The following is a 20,982-nucleotide window of genomic DNA, read 5'->3' on the forward strand; positions in this document are numbered from 1 at the left end:
ACGTGATACGAGGAAGTGGCAGCTTGATGATAAGTAACGGTGCTGCAAAGGGTCAAAATAGTAGCCTGTTAGGCATGACGCAAAGCAGAGTGAAGTGTAAAATAAATTAATAAATGCCGGCATGCGATTAAAAAAAATGTATCGCATCGCGTCGGCCTTTAATCGCATCACGATTAACGCGTTAACGCGTTAACGCTGACAGCCCTAATATTTATTGTTTCTTATGAATATAGCTAAGTGGAAGGAGGAGGTGAAGTGAGACAATCCCAGGCAGAAGTCGGTGTCACACCTGTGTAGTTTGGAGGACACAAGCAGGTGTAGTTGCCTACTCCGTCCACACAGGTGGCTTCATTCTCACACCCGTTGTCCTGACAGTCGTCCACGTTCACCTCGCAGAAAGTACCATGGAAACCAAATGCACATGCACAGCTGAACAAAAACAAAGAAAGAAAGAAACTGTTATATTCACGGCTAAAAGGCATATGAAATACTAACTCACTAAACTTAGGGGATAAACATGTACAAATGTCATTCATTGCAGTACAAAATGCAAATTCATTAGCTGTTAACCAACTTTTTAGCACTTCACGTTGTCAAACGCAGCACAGACCTAGGTGTTGTGTCTGACAGCAGTCTAACCCTCACGCTTCTACCAACTCACAAAAGGCAAAATCCCAAAATATTATTTTAATTAAAATGTGTTAGAAAGCTGGAGACAGTAAAAACTCATGAATTTATCACTTCTCTCCCAGACTATTTTAACTCACCTTGCCTATTTTTATTCTCAGTGTAGCAGAACGTCCCTGACATGCCTCACAGTCAGGTCCAAAATTTACTTTTTTTTCCCCACCAGCCAAATGGCTAGTGAATGTTAAAACTTTACCAGCCACCAGCCATCGCTTACCATTGTTTTTTGGGCTGGTGAGTGACACAAATCTACCAGCCTCTTGCATATTTCAGCAGCATTTGGCTAGTAGATGGTGCTAATGTTGGACCCTGCTCACAGTGGTTCAGAATTGAGCAGAAATACTCATATACTCACCCCCAGACACACACTCTTTGAACCCCTCCCCTCTGGCAGGAGGCTGGGGTCCACAAAAACAGTTTCTTCCCCTCTGCAGTCTTATTAACAAGGCCCCACACCCCCACTGACATTGACTCGTACCACCCCCCCTCCTCCAATCCCTAGTCAATACACTTTGCATTAACCTTCATTCTGGACTATACACCTGCCCATTGCACATTCTGCACTAAACCATTCATCCTCTTTTTTCATTTTGTACATATTTGTTTCTGTATTTATTGTTTATTTTTATATTAATGTTTAATATGTTTGTTTATGTACGCACCAACCACCAAAGGCAAATTCCTTGTAAGTGTTACTTACTGTACTTGACAATAAATCCTTTTGTGATTCTGATATGTAGTTAGATTCATACAGATACATATAATATATAAATTATATGTATATGTATGTTTGCGTTATATTTATGTATGCTAATTTTATATATCAGCATACCAACATTAATCAACGTATTTTAATCGACGGGTTCGCATGATAGCTTACGAAATGGGACCTTGTGTTCAACGCTGTGAAACGACGGCCGTTGTTGTGGCAGGGACTTTATTTTTTGCGTCGTTGGGCAAACATTCCATTATAGTCCGTCGGCATGTTATAATTTAAGTGGTCTGAGAGAAAACTAGCTCCTCTAGGCTCGGTTTTCAGACTTTAGATCCTCTAGCCGCCATTGTGATCAGGCCGCCATTGTAAATAGGAACCCCTTCTTAATGATTTGCCTGGAAAAAATAAAGGTGAAATACAAAAAAAATAGCCTCTAACTAAAATAGCTGGTATTCTGTATGTTAGCATGCTATGTTAGCTTTTATCTCATTTTCCAACTGAAGGGGACATTTACCTTTATATACTTTCACTCACTGTTTTACTACCTGTTTACATCTCTGTATATATTTATTTATTACTGATTCCGGTTCTATCCATGTATATACATTTACTACATTCTTGTTTATATTGCAGTTTTTTTCTGTTTGCGATTACTGTACACCTGTCTACCACAAATATATATTATTTTATTTTAATATATGTCATATTTTAGCCCTTTATTTCAACTTCTGCACTATTTTTTATTTTTTATTCTACATATTAAATGAGCATTGTCGGAGGGAGCATGTGATCTAAGAAATGCATTGCCTGCGACTGCTGCTCTGTAATTGTGCGTATGACAATATCTTGAAATGTTATTTCTACAGCTGGGGTCTGGGTGTCCTCCCCCAGGGAGCACAGACTTCCATTTCCTGCATTCTGATACACTTTAATGCGCCAATTTATGGTGGGAATACCTGTATTTAGCCTATGAGAAGGAAAACACAGATGACATTCAAATTATATCAAATATATAATGTAATATAAAGCAGTAAGGGGGCTTTCACATCAGGGACCTAAGTCTCTCTGCATGGTCAGCAGTGTTAGTTTAGTTTGCTGTCACATTACCCGACCCCGTATTTGTGAATACAAATATCTGAAGTGAAAGTTCTGTCACAAAACTATGTTGTTGCGTATCATAGCACATTTTTAGGTGGGTATACGGAAATCCTGGAGATTTCTTAGTGGGTATACTGCGTATACCTGCGTATCACGTAGACTACACCACTGGATATCCATGCAATGTCCTAAATTTGTTTCCTTTTGTTGTTTGGTTTAAGGATTCTCAGATTTCGTGCAGGCGGGTTTTGTAGGTGTTTCTCTGCTTTCTTTCCATCCCCATCTACAAACGTTTTTAGACTTGTTACCTGAAGCCTCCCGTCTGTTCGTCGCTGATACAGATTCCAACGTTGGCGCAGGGATTACTGACACAAGCATCGAGTGGAGTCTCACAGTGTTTACCCTGAAATAACACACACGTACAAACATTAATTATAGAGCATGTTTTTTTTTGTTTTTTTTAAGTACAACATCAGATCAGGTCAAGTGAGTCATTTGATGGGATTATGATCAGAGAGAAATGTGGGCACTGGGTTTGTAAATGGATTGCTGTGTGTCGACGGGGGGGAAACATTTTATAGTTAATAGTTATGAAGGTGTTTCATGAAACAGGCAAACTTGCTATATATATATATATATATATATATATATATCACGCGAGCCTCACACACACACACACACACACACACACACACAGTGTCATACCGTGAAGCCAGACTTGCAGGTACAGGTGTACAGTTCTGTGTGGTGGACTTGACAGACACCCTGGTTCTGGCAGGGAGACGTGACACATGGGCTGCATTTGGCCTGAACAGACGCCTCTACCGGACCTGACAACAAACACAAACACACACACACACACACACACACACACACACACACACACACACACACACACACACACACACACACACACACACAGAGGTTTAATTGTTATGAAGACCATTATCAAGACATTATTTTGATCACTGTCAACAAGCCAGATCACACAGGCCTCGAAGTGCCTTTTCACCTTGTCCGTCACAAAATACTAAACTGGAGAAAGAAGCTGTTCGCAGAGTTTCTGGGGTCGGCAGAAGAAGTAATGGGCTCAATATACTGTATGGAAGGCAACAGACAGAGCTCCAAACACAGTTGTGTTTTCAGAATGAAAAAGATAACAATATTTTAGCTTGAAAACATAAAGATATAACAATGATTCGTGTTTTCACAATATTTCGCTCTTTTTTTCTTTATGTTGCACTACAGTAAAACCTTCTGAGTTATTTTTTTTGTCTATAGTTTAGTTTTGACATGACATCTGTTTGGGCTTAAAGATGTGAATGTGCCTGCACCTAGATCGTTCACTTCACATGACAGGACAAAGGGAGGTCCCGAGGAAACGTTTAGGCACCATGGAGATTGACTGTTACGCAATAAGAGAATTATTGCATTAGAATGGCACTTGGAGAGTACAGACCTCAGCAAAGCCCTTCCGACTTTAGTTTTAAGTCTTGATGTGGAAACAACAGGGAAGCTACAAAGAAAACATGTCATATTTTATTGCTCAGAGCATTTAAACATGTTGATAGCTGTTTCCATTATTTGCCTGGCACCGAAAAGCAAATATCCACGAAATATGATCGGGAACTCATTTTTTTCCGGCCCTCACATGAATGCAGCACAAACACCCTATCTCACAATGTTAATGAAAGTGAAAAATACTTTGTGTATCCGCTCCGTGATTCGGATCCACTCCAAAATGTAATGGGTGCTTCCTTGGCCTGTGCTACACCCTTAAACATAGTTTCATGAAAATTGGGCCTGTAGGTTTTCTGTCATCCTGCCAAAAAACAAACAAACTAACCCAAAACATAACGTACTTGGCGGAGATAATAAGTAATCTGTTGAAGAGAAAAAGGCCGCTCTGGATAGCAAATCTAAATGACCAAATCTGAACTGAAAGCAACGTAACAAATAATTTATTTAAAAAAAAAACTACATCAACCAGCCAAATCCAGTTATTTTATCTTTACTTGTATTGTACTAATTTCAGTGAAGCCATAGTTCAATTGCATCCATATGAATGAAAACATCACGTTGACGTCGCCCCTCTCTCTTGCCTTGCATACATTACCAGCATTGTGCATACTGCATGTTCTTTATGATTGCACTCTTAAAAGAGAGGCCAGTGGATGTTAAACAAAATACAGGAAAATTAGAATTCAACTCACACGGCAGAAAATGTGTCTTCGGTCTTTTCTTGTAGACTTTTACCTCTGAGTTAAAGATAGCGTGCAGCATCTTCAGCTGTGACAGGTGTGTAGGAGTGAAAGCAGACGACTTCTAATGAAGGCCACACAGACTAAAAATATTTTTTTTTCATTAACTATCATCTATGGGGAAGCGACAGTATGTGGGTGTTTGCTCTCTTAGATCAGTTTACTGATTAAATGACAGAATCACACGGGAACAAAATAGCCAATTAACTTTGTATTCATCCCAAATCACTGAAAGACCACAGGTGATATCAGCATCATGTGAATAGCTTTTACATGTCAGATCACTTTCAATGACCAAATAAAATATTTGTATGTGTCAAAACAAGTGCCTGACATGAAACTACTGCAGAGCTTCTCTTTTATGTGCAGTTTGTACATTTGTGAGCGCGTGTCTTTTTAAGTCAGGGACGGCTTCCTGCCAGCTTACCCAGACACTGGAACTTGTCGGCGGGAGTGGTGAGCAGCAGCTTGCCCTCCATACCACGGGGACCGGCACAGCGGGCGATACCGGGCTCCTTATAGCTACTCTTCACCCAATCTGACAGCCAGAGCAGACGGCAGTCACAGTACAGGGGGTTGGCTCCAATCGCTCTGACAAAAAAGAAAGAAAGAAATAAACAGACAAAGAGTCAGCTCACTGACAGAGGGGAGGATTTCTGGTATAGAAAGAAAGGGAGAGATGGAAAGAGGTTGGGAACAAGAAAGCAGAGGGAAAGGAAGATAGTAAAATGAAGGAAGAAAAGAAAGGAAAGGGGAAAGAATGATAAGAAGTAAGGGGTGGAGAGGGAAAATAGAGGAAGAAGGGAAAGGATAAAAAGTAAAAGAAAAGAAGAGAAAGGTGGGAGGTTTAAAAAAGTAGACATGGTGTGTGAGGAACGATGAGGAGTGGGAAAGAGAAAGTAATGGGAAAGATGGGGGGGAGGATAATAGATGAAATTAGAAATGTAAAGAGGATGGGAAAAAGGGGAAGGAAAGAAAATGAAAGAAAAAGGAGGACAGAAGGAAGGTTTGGAAACTGGATGGAAAGAAAGAAAGACAGACAAAGAAAACAGAAAGAACGGAAGCGGCAGACAACAGTGAAGAAACAACATAGGAAAAAATAAAGACAGGCAGACAGAAAAAGAAAGAGACAGACAAAAAGAAAAAAAATAGAGACAGGAGGAAAAAAACATGGTAGGAAAAAGTAAAGAAAAAAGACCGATGGAAAGAAAGAATGAAAGAGAAGTTAATGTATCCACATTTTTGCACAATTTTTTTTAAGCCACATGGTGGAGCACTTAGTCTTCACTGCTCTGCTCAGGCACGCGCACACGCGCGCACACACACGCGCACACACACACACACACACACACACACACACACACACACACACACACACACACACACACACACACAGAGAACAAGGTCACATGAGAGGATATTCAATTCTTTACAGTCGATTAAACTCCACAAAGAACAAGATATGTGGAGGAAAACACTTCCATTCTTTCACTGACCCACACAGAATATCACATGACCACACGTGGATCACTTCGGGTCAGACTAGACTGCTGTAAATGAAATTAAACCATGCCTTTATCAACAAAGGCATGGTTTAAAGGGAAATGAGTGCTTATTGTCCTAGTAGTCATCATTTCTATTGGTTCTGATAACATTTTATGGGCAAAACGAGTGTTGCTGAGATCTGGGGGCATGGAGATTAAAACTAGAACAGTCATGATCGCAGCGGTTGTTTCGCTAAACATATTTGGAGGAGAACATTGAGGTCGATATCAAAATTACTATTAACTTTCTTCATTGTCTATCATAAACATCCATTAGATTTTGTGTACTGACTTCCGAGTTAAATCTCGACCTATTCTGCTGTACTTATCGTAGCTTTGTGCACACAGTTTGTTCTGTTTTCAATGATTAGAATTATATCAAACATTTCAGGTGAAGATACTTTCAGTAAAACCTCAAAATAAGTGTTTTACTTTAGATAATCTGAGTGTTTGTTGAAAAACATGTGTAGTCTGTTCAGTTTTTACCAATTAATTTGGCAAATATATAATCGGAAAATAGAAGGGCACTTGGAGAGTGCAGACCTTCGCCAAAGGCATATCTCACAATGTTAATGCTGTGTGAATTTCCCCAGTCTGGAACTCATTCTTCAGACTATTTCGACATCACATGAATGCAGCACAAATGCAGCTCAATCTCACAATGTTAAGGAATGTGAAAAATAATTTCTGTATCCTCCTTGTAATTCCGATCGTAAAATCTAATCATCAAAGAAACAAGATCTTTCAGAGCAGGGGAAATCTGTATGTAAGATTTATATTTTGCACACGGAAAAACATTCGGGTTTTACCATTGGTACCAAATACAAATGAAATGTATTTCCATGGCGATACACCATCAGACGTCCCCTGGACAAATAAAAAGACAGGGACCTCTAAGCAAAAATAAAAAGACAATCTTAACGCTAGATTTAGTCACAAAAGATCACCTTACAGTCCAATTTTATTATCCTTACTGGCAGTATTTTAATTCAGAATTGATTTTACGCATCTGACGACAAAAATAAAAATACTCCCTCCCTTCTGACATCCTATTCCCTCCTCCTCCTGCCTTCCATCACCTCTTCTTCTCTTCCCTTCCTTATTCCTTTTCATCTTCAACCTCCCCTCCATCATCCATCTCTCGTCTCCTCCCTCCGCACTTATTGTGGATCCTCTGATTGACTCACATGGGTCATGCTTGACTGATGATGGTTATACTGTATATACACACACACACACACACACACACACACACACACACACACACACACACACACACACGCACCTCAGATCAATAGACCCATGGGAAACTAAGGATCTCTCCAGCTAATTCAATCCACCAAGCAGCCACTTCAAACCACTCACTCTCTGATAACTGGACTCTATCTAACTTGACCATAAAGGCAGAGGGCGCGCGCACGCGCACGCGCACACACACACACACACACACACACACACACACACACACACACACACACACACACACAGGTTTGTGGCACTATCTTTGCGGGGACCCGTCATTGACATAATGCATTCCCTAGCCCCTTACCCTAACCTTAACCATCACAACTAAATGCCTAACCTTAACCCTTACCCTCACCCTAACCATAACCTAATTCTAACCCTAATCCTACAACCAAGTCTTAACCCTCAAACAGCCCTTTAACCTTGTGGGGTCCAGCATTTTGGCCCCACAAAGCTGTCGGGACCCCACAAGTATACTGGACTCCCGGTTTTTGGACCCCACGAATGCAGTTAAACAAGAACACACACACACACACACACACACACACACACACACACACACACACACACACACACACACACACACACACACACACACACACACAGACCTCATTCTGTCAGAGAGGACATACCCTGCTGTCGATTACACTCAGCTGCTGCTGTCATTTCACATGTGCATGTGTGTGTGAACTACATGTATATTTCAGTGCTTACAGGTGAGACAGGGAAGCCACGTCGCTGAAGATGCCCTGCTGCAGCTCGGAGATGTCGTTGCCATGGAGAGAGCTGAAAGACGGACACAGCTGAGGGTCAAAAACGGTCATACTGAAAACTCACAGTATACAATCCCTCTGACAGGCAGCGAGTCTCATCAAGCTCAACAACAAAGGAAAAACAGATAATGGGTTGTTGTTATAAGGCAAGAGGTCAACAGTGATACGGTTTGGAGTGTGTGTGTGTGTGTGTGTGTGTGTGTGTGTGTGTGTGTGCGTGTGTGTGTGAGCTCACAGCAGTCTCAGAGAGCGCAGGCCACCCAGTGCCAGAGGAGGGATACAGCGCAGAGAGTTGTAACTGAGGATCCTGCAGGAGGGGAAACAACACAATGGCAGCTTTAACTCTAAGATACAATTAGTATTCACACACTTCACTGGCCTTCTCCTTACATTTGTTACAGCTTATGCTCAGATAGCAGTTGGTTGTAAGGATGTTAGTAACTATATCAACAATTATTGGCCAGACTTCCATGTATACCACAAATATCAAAATAATCTATGTTAAAATGTCTAAAAATTGGCAATGAAACAACATGGCAACATTTCGCAGCTGATGTGAAACTTTCTGTTGAAGTACTATTTCCTAGAGCAGCCTCCCTTTAGTCGAGTAGTCGACTATTCGGTTGTTTTGGTCCTGGCCGACTAAGATTTCTTTAGTCGATTAGTCATTTTCTATTCTTTTTCATGCTGACTTATTTCCATTAAATTTATGAGCATATATCTGGTAAACACAAGATAAAGTGGTGCTATTGCATGATTCTTTGTGGAGAAACTCAGTTTCAATCAACTAATCGATGAGTCGATGAAATCATGAGTGTTAGTCGAATTTCTTCAGTCGAGGACAGCCCTACTATTTTCAAATTCTAACGGCTATATCAGCGACACTCATTCACAGACATATTGATGCTACACCATCACAGCTCAACTCTGCAGGCTGTAGTGTGTTTACGATTGTCGCTCAGTGCTACGTCACGTTCTGTTGCTCTGATTGGTTGTAGATTTATCTTTTTGATTAAATTGCGTGCAGATGCATCGTGATCTATGGCCGTTGTTAATGCACCATGGAAATCCAAAATGAACTGAGGTTCCAGACTAACTCGCATTTGTGATTTGGTCTGGCGATGTCAGGCCAGGGGATCCCAGGTCTGCAAGCTAGCTGGCAAAGCAAAGGAGTAAGATGCATCACTTCCTTTGATGCCACAAAAGTATAAAAGAGGACAGGTTGACTGAGATCAGGATGAGACAGACAAACAGATAACAGTACTGTGACTTTGGTGGTTGTCAGTTTTTGAAGTAACAACAATCTTTGAAAAAGATAAATTACATTCCCTAGTCGTACCGCACTGCAGCAATATATATATATATATATATATATATATATATATATATATATATATATATATATATATATATATATATATATTACTACCTGTTTATATCTGCACACATCACAGTACACATACACATTTATATAATCCTGTCGTTATTACAGTTGATTAATTGTATCTACTACTGCACACCAGTCTACCACAGTTTTCTACTTTATATGTATTCTATTTTTTGTTTTATGTCTTGGATGTTGTTGTTTTTTACATTTTGTAGAAGCATTGTTGGAGGGAGCCTAAAAACAAGAATTTCATTGCCAACAACTGCTTCCCTGTAATTGCTGTGCATATGACAAATAGAGACTTGAACTATTAATCTATGCCTGCTCAATGGTGATTTATATCTTGAATTAGAAGAATAAAGTGTGACTCTTAACATACTTCACCTATTTCCAAGGTTTGTGGAGAAAAGTAATAGTCCAAAGAATAATGTTGTAATCATTTTAACATGAATTAAGAGGTTATTGTACAGTGAGTTGAAGATGGAAAGTTATGAACTTAATTGTCAGTCCTCTCATGACTGAAAACTAAATTTAAGCTAAATTACGCTTTGCTATGGTGAATAAATATCTGTAATGAAAAAAGATTCTTCACCATTGAGGCTGAATCCTTCTGTATCTGACACACTGAACTTTGTGTGTCAAAAGAACTGATGCCTCCTGTCAAAGGCAAATATTTTCGCTTTCTTTAAATGTTGATTTCAATTAACAGACACTGATCACATCTTATCTAAAGCAGATAAATGTAGTTTTTTGTCAGAGATTTGTCACAGCATTTCAATTCTCCTTTAAAACGTGTGTGTGTGTGTGTGTGTGTGTGTGTGTGTGTGTGTGTGCGCACGCGTGTGAGTGTGGACTCACAGAGTGGTGAGCTGGCTCATGTTGGAGAAGGAGTCATCCGATAGGGAGCTGATTTTATTGTTGCTCAGATCTCTGCAAAGACAAAGGTCAATTCCAATCAATACTCACTCACACACACAAATGCACTGCAGGGGTCCCATTAGACAGGCACGCACAAGCATACGCGCACACACACACACACACACACACACACACACGCACACACACACACACACACACACACACACACACACACACACACACACACACACACACACACACACACACACACACACACACACACACACAAAAACTAATAACCCATACTGCGATCTCTCCCCATAAGATAAACACAGATTTTCCTATTAGAACATCTTCAAATGCTGCTGATTATTGAATTGAATTGATCACATGAAGTGGTTCATGTGTTTCTGACAAATATATAAATACATGAAGCTATCTAGAGTGATCTCGACTTCTCCCATCAGATTTAACTACGCAGTCCACAGCCCCCCCTGCTGGATGTCTTCATTAATACAGTTACCATGGGATGCGTCTGCACATGCAGCTCTTTTGCATCCACTTTTCTTCCAACATGCCAAAATGTAGGATTATAAAATGAAAGAGTAACTATGAGGTTAAAGTGCTGATTCTGAGCTTTAAATTGAGGGTGTTCAATTCCATGTCAGATGTGCTGTGTGGGAATTGTAGCCCTTTTTATATACTGTAAGGTCACACAGTTTTAGGGGAACAGAGTTCAATAAAGACATTGTATTTAATATTTTGGTGTACTGACTCTCTGACCCACAGACATCAGCAGACTCGTGATATCTTCCCTGTGACAATCTGTTTGAAACATATGATCAGCATGCGTGGTATGATTGCCTTGCTGCATTGTCCTAAAACTACTGTAGGACAACTATAAAATCAGCTACAAGTCCTACACTGTTCACTGTTAAAGCTTAAAGTCAGTACTTAAACGTTGTGGTCTTTGCTTTACTTCATTTCCAATGTGCAAGAGTAAAGACAAAACAATACAAAATGTGTCAGCAGAACTGCACTGCATGTGAATTAAAGAACTCTACTGGATATAGATGTGGTCATAGAGGCAGTAGAGCAAAAAAAGTGTAATAAGACTTGTTATTCACAGTGTCAGAGGTTGTAACAGAATGTCAGTAGAGTGATTGCAGATGGGGCTGAGGGTTAGGGGAGTGAGAGGATTAGTAGGGTTTAGTCGACTCTTACACAAGCTGCAGGTATTTGAAAGACGCCAACTCTTTAGGAACGCTGGTGAACTGGTTACCATCCAGATACCTGAGAGGACAAGAGAGAGAGAGACATTTGTTGTGCATCTTTGCATTAACAATTCACCTCCTCCATTCAGGAGATTTTTTGAAATCATTTCACACACAATCATGTCTGCACAAAGTCAAGAGGTTCCTGATGTACGTTCAGCTGAATAAATGAAATCAAATTAACATGTGGAACTATGTGACAAGAAAACCTTAATAAAAGTTACTGCAGAAAAATAATCTGAGCATTGATAGATATGTGTTTCAAATATAATTTAAATGCGTCCGTCAGTCTTACAATGTGTACCAACTACCTCAGCAACCCATAATTACAACCTTTATATCACAGAAGATAAACATCGCTGATAAGATTATTAGTTACATCTTTTACTCTACCTAATGAAGTTGTCATACAACATCTCCTATGTACACCTTGATGTCCTGACATTTCAGGGCTTACTCTGCAACAGCAAACGCCTTAATGCAAATTATCTTTTACCTTTATAATGATGGTATTTAGGAGGACATTATGGGACATTTAGGAGGCTGGAATCAGAGAATTTGTATTGACTTTTCATAAAAAATGACTCAAACCGATTAATCAATTACGTAAACAGTTGGCGATTAAGTTTATAGTTGACAACTAATCGATCAATCGATAATTTTTTGCTGTTCTATTGAACATGATGTGAAAAGAAATGAGTCAAAACGTTGCTGTGGTTGTTCTGTCAGACTCACAGTTCGGTGACGTTGCGGGGGAGTCCTCTGGGCAGAGCCTGCAGGTGTTTGTTGCTGCAGCGGACCACTGTGTCCATACAGGTACACTGGCTGGGACACTGTGGCCCCGGGGCACAGCTGCTGTCCACCGGAATCAAGCCTGAACAGACAGCACGGCCAGGAGGGTGAAGGCTCGGCTTACTTCAGTTACATTGCACACACAGCGTTATAAAACATGGAAGCCTCAGTTCATTAACGTCAAGAGGTGATATTCTACATGATGTGGTATTAAAAAATCATTGTAAGGTATCATATTGCTGCAGTCATGTAAAAACTACAGAACTCCACCTCTAACATCTTGCATTTTCTCTTTCATCTCTGTCTACATAGATTCATGTTACAGGGATAAGGCTTTTGAACTGTTCTGCCCTTTGATCACATTCCTGTCTGTCCCAGTATATTCATGTTCATATGGTAAACGGACTGCATTTATATAGCGCTTTTCTAGTCTTAACGACTACTCAAAGTGCTTTACACACAAGCACCGCATTCACACACACATTCATATACACTGGTGGCCGAGGCTGCCATATAAGGTGACACCTGCTAATCAGATATAAATGTACGTACATTCACACACCGATGGCGCAGCATCAGGAGCAATTTGGGTTCAGTATCATGCCCAAGGACACTTTGACATGTCGACCAACCACCGATTAGTAAGCGACCGCTCTACCTCCTGAGCCTCAGCCGCCCCTATGTTGGAGTGTGTGTATCGTACCATCCTCGCAGCGGAAGTCAGGCACGGCTACGTCCTGCAGGGGGATCTCTCGGAGGAAGGCGGGACTTTGGCAGCGAGGATTCCCAGTCACGATTCGACGGCTCCGAAGCCACGCCCCGAACCAGGACAGACGGCAGTCACAGTTAAAAGGATTGGCCAGAAGATTCCTGATGGACAGAGGATATGTAGTGTAGGAGACAAAGAGGATAACAAAGAACAACAGAGACCGTGTGTGTCTGTGTGTGTCTGTGACTAACAGTGTGGACAGGTTGGGCAGGGTGTCAAAGGCTCCAGGCAGGATGGTGCTCAGCTGGTTGTCGTAGAGGGAGAGCAGCCTGACGTTACTCAGCCCTGTGAAGCTGCCGTTATGGATACAGCTGATCTTGTTGTTCCTCAGCATCCTACACACACACACACACACACACACACACACACACACACACACACACACACACACACACACACAGATTTAGATTTGAGTACATGAAGCCTTAAACGAATATTTATTACACTATGTCCAGTCTATTGTTTGATTGTTTTTCCTCTCTTGTTGTGTTGTCCGTGTTATGACTTTTTATGCACTGTGGTCCCAATTAAATGTATACTTGTATATGAAAGAATGGCAATAAAGTTGAACCTAGGAGTCCTACATCTCATTAAACCCCAATTTTAAACTTTTTTAGAACTGTCTATCACTCTTAACCTGCTTCTGCGCTTACATCTGTTAGAGGTCTTCAGGGGTCTCATTGATACGTTACTCTCTCCGATGATGAATATGTATGAAGTATGAAGTGAACTCACAGCATGCGTAGTCCCTCCATGCCTTTAAACATGCTTCCTCTCACAGATTCCAGATGATTGGCTGTCAGGTGAAGCTCCACCACCGAGGACGCGCCTTCAAACGCCCCGTCCTCAATCTCTGAGATCTTGTTGTTGCTCAAGTTACTGAAAGGAAGGGAGAAAAAAAAGTAAACGTTTTCTGCAGTCTGCACCCTGTATCGCAAAGCTCCATTCTTAATCTTAAGGAATTATTGCCAAGTAAGTAACACTTACAAGGAATTTGCCTTGGTTGTTGGGCGTTGAAATTAATCGTTGCATCGATGCATCACGATGCGGACCTGGATGATAATCGGCTATTGCCTAGTGATGTTACTTGGTGATTTTCCGGTCGCTGCTTTTTTTGGTTCTGTCTTTTTGTCTGTTGTCTGCGGTGTTCAGACTAGAGCTGAAGAATTTCTATAATTTTACATGGGCTCGGACTTGCGCTCGCGCTCTGGGTTGCGTGGTAAATGAGCGGTCAGGTGATGCATTTCGATTAGCGCGAAAATGGATGGTGAGGAGGTGAAACGGAGGCTGGCCTCTGGCGATTACGTTTTGGTTGCACCGGCAAAGAAAGCAAAGTCTGAGCCTACGTTAGTCATGAATAAATGATGTTAAAAAATGATTCTTGGCAAAAGGCAAAAGAGCTGTGTGCACGCGCACATTTGAATAATGTCGGACTGTAAACGGGTTCAGGCTTTTAAAAAGCTGTCAATCAAAATGTACTTGTTAGGCTTAACTTTTAAGGCCCAATTACAGCTCTAGTTCAGACTCCTCTTTTTTAAGAGCAGATACAATGAAAAGGGGAGCTCATACATATCTGACTGCTTGAATTTGTCGATGAAAACCATGTGTAGCAATATATAATAATGTTGAGGAGGTGACGCATCGGGATATCGAATCGATTTGAATCGTGACACCAGTGAAGATTCACACCCCTAGTGCATACTGTATCAACATATTAAACTTCAAAATGAAATAAACAAACAATAAATACAGAAACAAATATGTACAGTACATATAACAACATTTAGAAAAAAAGAGGCTGTATGGAATGTAAAGATTCAAGGCAATGCACTGAATCCAATGGAATATGATCATTTAGCAAAAAGATAATCTACTCTGCTGAAGCAAGCTGTCTACTCATGTGGTGGAAGTCAGCCAGCCCAATTGTCAGCACTTTGGGAGATACGTTTGCCAGTGGTGAAATAAATTGTTACTGTAGTACTTTCTCCATATAATTTGTCCAAGTAAAACATTAGAAATGAAGTACTGTACTCTGACTTTCATGGTCATGGTGAAGGCTAGACCAGTGATTCCCAAAGTGGGGTTCTTGAGGGGGTTTCAGGGATTCCCCAGCAAAAAGCCGGCTATTCTATTACTATAATTCCAACCATAAGTAATACAATGACAGAATGTATGACTGTTTTGATCATGGGTTTCATACACTTTCTGTGATAAAACATCTAAGAGCAAACAAAGCTAACTCTAACCCTATCAGATGGGGGACCCTGGGACAAAATCTTGTCACATGGGGGTCTGTGATCTAATCTGTGTCACGCTTAGGGTCCTTGATGTGAAAAAGTTTGGGAACCAGAGGGCTAGACAATGAGATCTTCTGGGCCTTTCCTTTGATGATTGAAAGGGTATTTGTCATTGTTGGAAGTTTTCTGAGTGACCTACATTTTCTTTAACTGCGACAGGCCCTTGAAGGCACCGGTGGCCTCCAGCACGGAGAGGTCGTTGTTGTTGAGGCGCCTGGGACGGTCCCGGAGAGCAGACATGAGGAGGACGGAGCAAAAACATCATTAGCAGAAGAGTCGGTTTGGAATGTGTGTGTTTGTCCACTGAGCGTGCATCCATGCAGTATGAGTCCATACACAACATGTCAACATGGATATCCATAAAGTGTCTGTGTGTGTATTAATACACAGTCTGTGTGTGTATGTACAGGAGGTATGTATAGGAGTGTAATCATGTGTATGTGTGTGTGTGTGTGTGTGTGTGTGTGTCTTGCAGAGTATGGCTTTAACACTGTCGACCCTGCTGGGACTGGCTCTTTGAATAAAAGTATCCCCCAATAGAATATTAATAACTGTGTATACTGCAGCCAGCCTGATATATAAATAAGGCTGATATAGCCTAATCACAAATATATTGGCATTAGTGCTGAAACACTTAACCAATTGATAGAAAGAAAATTGGATGGAAAATTCAATTCAATCATACATTTAAGTCAACCTTCAAACATTTACTGATTCCAGCTTCTCAAAAGAGAGCACTTGCTGTTTTTCTTTGTTTGAAATCATTTAATTGAACATTTTGGGTCATTGATTTGACCAAACAAGCAATTTAAGGTCTTCTTAAACTCAAGATTAATATTTTCTGACATTTTATAGACTAAACAAACAAACAAACACCCAACACTAATTGATTTATGATGGAAATAATCATTAGAGCCAGCCCTAACCAGTATCACCATACACTGTATGTTATCAGTGTTCCTCGCCACTGTCACACTAAACGCTTGCTCTTGGGGGAATTACTAGAATTGTTGGGTCTTTTTAAATTATATAGTGTGGTCTAGATCTACTCTATTTGTAAAGTGTCTTGAGATAACTCTTGTTATGATTTGATACTATAAATACAATTGAATTGAACTGAATCAGATAAGCAAAAAGAAATTGCAGTGCAGTATATTGCATTAAAGCTGGGGTAGGCAGAATTATTTTTTTTCCTTCATTGGTCAAAGATTCCACACTACATTAAAAAGCAACCCCAAAAAAAGGAAGACAGACTTCTCAAAGAGTCTAGATGAGAGTCTGACAATAAGCGCAATAAAACGTGTGTTGATTTTGTCGAAAGGTTTCAGAGATGGAGAGAAAATGTTGCTAATAGTTTAGCCTTCTGCTAACCGTAGACTCTAATTAGGCTGTATGTGTGCTCTGTGTGGGTGTTTAAGTGTCTCACAGCTCTTCAGTGGAGGAGGGCAGGTGTTCAGGGAACTTGGTGAGGCGGAGGTTGGAGCAGTCGACCACGTTTGCCTCACAGCGACACTTGGCAGGACACACCGGCTTACTGTTACACTCATAGCTCAGACGTCTGTCCTCAGTACCTGGACACACAGACACACACAGACACACACACACACACACACACACACACACACACACACACACACACAGGGGGACAGACAAAAAGGACTCATGTGGGTCAAACTGGGTCAACAATCTCATTTCTCTCTTAGTGGTCTGGCAGAGCCATGGATACATTTGTAGTGGTAGTCTCTAAATGATTGACAGTTCTTTCCTTTATTCAGATATCAATATGAACCTGACTGGATGTACACACCAACACACAAATCTCTCTCTCTTTGCTTCAATTTTTTTTTTTTGATTAGAAAGATTGAAAGGTTTCCAGGAAGCAGAAGATACTGAATCTGGCCACATTAGTTCCTAGATACATTTGAGATTAAAAACAAGACATGGAGGTGCCAAACTATTTTTGATTTTATATCTACAAAAACATTTACGTACAATACGTATGTTATTAGTCAATCAGTTCAATCAATGCTTAACAGCTTGTTTTGAATTCTCGCAGTGGGCGATCTTTAGTTAGGATCACAGATTGTTCCTTTCACTTAAACACAACAGGAATAAAAATAGTCGTAATTCTGCTCACTTGAGCTATCACAAACTAAAACAAATCCTGTATTTAACCCAGGTCCAACTTGATATCACAGGCCAAAGTAGATGACTAGGATTACAAATCACTGTTGTGTGAATAGTAGATGTTAAAGAAGTTCAGGTCTTGCCTCTGAAGACATTTAATGTCCCTGTCCATCCAGAAGAGAATGAACTGACAAGTTTCACAAACAGCAAGACTACAGATTTAAAAGCTGCATCTTGTTCTGGTAATAATAGGCAATATAATACTATGCAGTGGGGCATACTAGTGTTATTAAATCCTGTCAAGCTGTTTGGGTTACATTAATTGATCAGGCATGAACCATTTAGGCTTGGCAGTCAAGTATATACTAGAAGATGCACACACAAATAATCACCTGGGATGTGGTACTGCTCCTTGGCTGTTATGTGAAAGAAAAAGAAACAAAACCATGTCAGTCAAAAGGTTTGACACACACACACACACACACACACACACACACACACACACACACACACACACACACACACACACACACACACACACACACACACAGACTCCTGGAGGATGTCTTGTGTAAAACTGGCAGCAGCAAACGTTAACATTTTTAAACATGAAAGAAGGCGTAAAACAATCTGTCTCCAGATCCATGTTTTGCCATTTTCTGGAAGCGATGCGTCGGCCTGCGTGCAGCTTTCCAGGCCTGGCAGTGGACTAAAGCAGCGTGGAGCAGTTTATGTGATGATCAAAGAGCCTGCCATGGTTTCACCGGCCAGGGGCTGGCTTCACACCCTGGCATGGTGTTGGTGGAGGAAATGACCAGGAGCTTTTAGTCACAGGCATCCAGTTACAATCGATGTGATTAACTCGCTTCAGTCTTATCTTGTTGTCACGCACTCTGTGGCACTTTCTAACAAATACTGTATCCTTTCACACATTATTTCTTTCAGTCTCTTTGTATCCCACACTTCACACGCTTTTCCCTTTCATCAGCTGGTTCTCACTGTGTTACTAAACTAGCTGTTAACTGCATTTGTTTTGTCATTTTTGAGGTGAACTTGAGATCTGTATATAATAACGGTTCTAAGGTCTAAAACAACAAAAATAAGATATTATTTATATTATATAACTCTATAATGAAAACATTAAACTTGTTTTTGTTGTACTGTTTGTTTTGCGGTTGGAACCTGAACATTTCCTGCACTTAATTTCACAAGAATTAAAGTCTAAGCCAGGGGTCACCAACCTTTTAGAAACTGAGAGCTACTTCATGGGTACTGAGTCATACGAAGGGCTACCAGTTTGATACACTCTTCTGAAATAACTAATTTGCTCAGTTTGCCTTTAGTTATATATGATTATTAATGATTAATGATAGTCATCTATGTGAAGACACTGATCACGTTAATCATTTCCTATTATCAATAATTATCAACAATGACTTAACAAGGTGGGAAACAGATAATATCAATATTCAATTTTCATTTTTAGAACAGGCCTGAGGGCTCCTCATGTGGTCCTTGGGGGCTACCTGGTGCCCACGGGCACCGTGTTGGTGACCCCTGGTCTAAGCCTACCAGGGACCCCTAGAGGCTACAGTGGTTACTACACCCCACAGCACAGAAGTATGATGCAAAATGAACAGCTTTCAAATAATGTTGTTATTCTTAGAAAACATACAGTACATATCGTCGCTGTTGAGCGAAAACCTTGTATGTCCAAAACGGCTGCTTTTCAGGAAATGAAAAAAGGCTAATTTGAAAACATTTTGTTGAGCTACTTTTCTCAGACAAAGTCAAACAAAATCACATTGTCACTGTTTAAATATTTGTAAAACCCCCAGGCAGACATAAAGGGTGACCAACAGCATCAATTTATGAAAGAAAAAAAAGGTTTCTGCCCGACAGCGACACTATTATTGAGTCGCTTGTTCAAATCCCAGTACGGACCAAAGTACGGAGTGTGGATTAATAGCTGGAGAGGTGCCAGTTCACCTCCTGGGCACTGCCAAGGTGCTCTTGAGCAAGGCACTGTACCCTTGTCCAGCACTGGCAGCCCACTCAACTCTGACATCTCTCCATTTGTGCATGAATAGGTCCTGAGCATGTGTGTGTGTAGTGATTTCTAACTTCCCCACTGGGGATCAATAAAAAGTATTTAAAAAATAAATTTGCACTCTCAAATTTCTGAGATTTGAGAAAAATACTCTTGAGTTGTCTACCTCAGGTGCGTCTGACACTGGTAAGGCTGCCTGCGTGGCGTTTCTGTTGCGTGACGCGGCGCTGCTGCTAGCCTTGTCTGTACACATGTATGTTTCTCAGTAGTATACTTCATGTTAAACATAAATACAGTATATACTGATTTGATTACAGCAAAGACGTCGGCAGTATTGACGGCAAAATAGGCTACAGAATATTGCGTTCTGTATTGACAGGTGCAATATTTGAAAATCGATAATTATTCATTATTATTTTTTAAAATGACATTTATATCTGCATTTATGTCAAAACCTAGAGACTTTCAAACATCAACATGTCATTTATTTAATGTATTTATGTCAAAATGACATATAAACATCTTTTCCTATTCTATTCTGCCTGGAAACGCTTCCAACACGCTTGCGTGTTGCGTGAAAAATAGGCGGCAGTCCTATTTCTAGCATGCACGCATTTTCAGCGCCAGAGACGTGCGTGTCATGCAGGCAGTGTTTAAGCTCCAACCTGTTAACACGGGAGCCGAAATAAAAACGGACACGTCACGCAGCTGACACGCTCACGCCACGCAGGCAGTGTGCAGGCGGCCTAAGCTAGCCGAAACGCTCCGGCAGTCTTCAAACATGTTTGACAAGCATTTGTAGTTGGAGCACCATAGATACGAGTCTGAGACAGGGGGATAAACAGTACCCAATCACAGATCTTTAGAACTGGAATAATCACCTAGTACACCTTATCTGACCTGTGATGATGTTTTGTATCAAAGAAAACAGACAAGAGACGGAAAGTTCTTGTTGGTTCAGCTTTTTCTGGATGAAGCATTGTGCAACACTCTGGATGTTAGACTGTGAACAGAGAAGGGAATGTGTCTGACAGAACGTCACTAACTAATATATATGCTAATAGCACATGTATATGACAAAAGGGCTTTTGGGAGGATAATGATT

At 40.7% G+C, this 20,982-nt stretch overlaps 1 protein-coding gene across 1 annotated transcript in view; it reads right to left on the reverse strand.

Moving 5' to 3' along the window:
* Positions 1–20,982, reverse strand: part of LOC116049886 (slit homolog 1 protein-like) — a 79,878-nt gene that overhangs the window by 11,372 nt on the left and 47,524 nt on the right. The window contains exons 15-29 of the mRNA XM_031299932.2: positions 18,220–18,243; positions 17,127–17,271; positions 15,840–15,914; positions 14,139–14,282; positions 13,595–13,738; positions 13,338–13,504; positions 12,578–12,716; positions 11,793–11,861; positions 10,569–10,640; positions 8,559–8,630; positions 8,265–8,336; positions 5,189–5,352; positions 3,206–3,330; positions 2,809–2,903; positions 290–429 (exon numbers count right to left, since the gene is read on the reverse strand). Coding sequence (XP_031155792.1) covers positions 290–429; positions 2,809–2,903; positions 3,206–3,330; positions 5,189–5,352; positions 8,265–8,336; positions 8,559–8,630; positions 10,569–10,640; positions 11,793–11,861; positions 12,578–12,716; positions 13,338–13,504; positions 13,595–13,738; positions 14,139–14,282; positions 15,840–15,914; positions 17,127–17,271; positions 18,220–18,243 — 1,647 coding nt within the window. The remainder of the gene's footprint in view (positions 1–289; positions 430–2,808; positions 2,904–3,205; positions 3,331–5,188; positions 5,353–8,264; positions 8,337–8,558; positions 8,631–10,568; positions 10,641–11,792; positions 11,862–12,577; positions 12,717–13,337; positions 13,505–13,594; positions 13,739–14,138; positions 14,283–15,839; positions 15,915–17,126; positions 17,272–18,219; positions 18,244–20,982) is intronic.

This window comes from Sander lucioperca, chromosome 4, assembly GCF_008315115.2.
Source record: "Sander lucioperca isolate FBNREF2018 chromosome 4, SLUC_FBN_1.2, whole genome shotgun sequence".
In the NCBI taxonomy this organism is placed as follows: Eukaryota; Metazoa; Chordata; class Actinopteri; order Perciformes; family Percidae; genus Sander; species Sander lucioperca.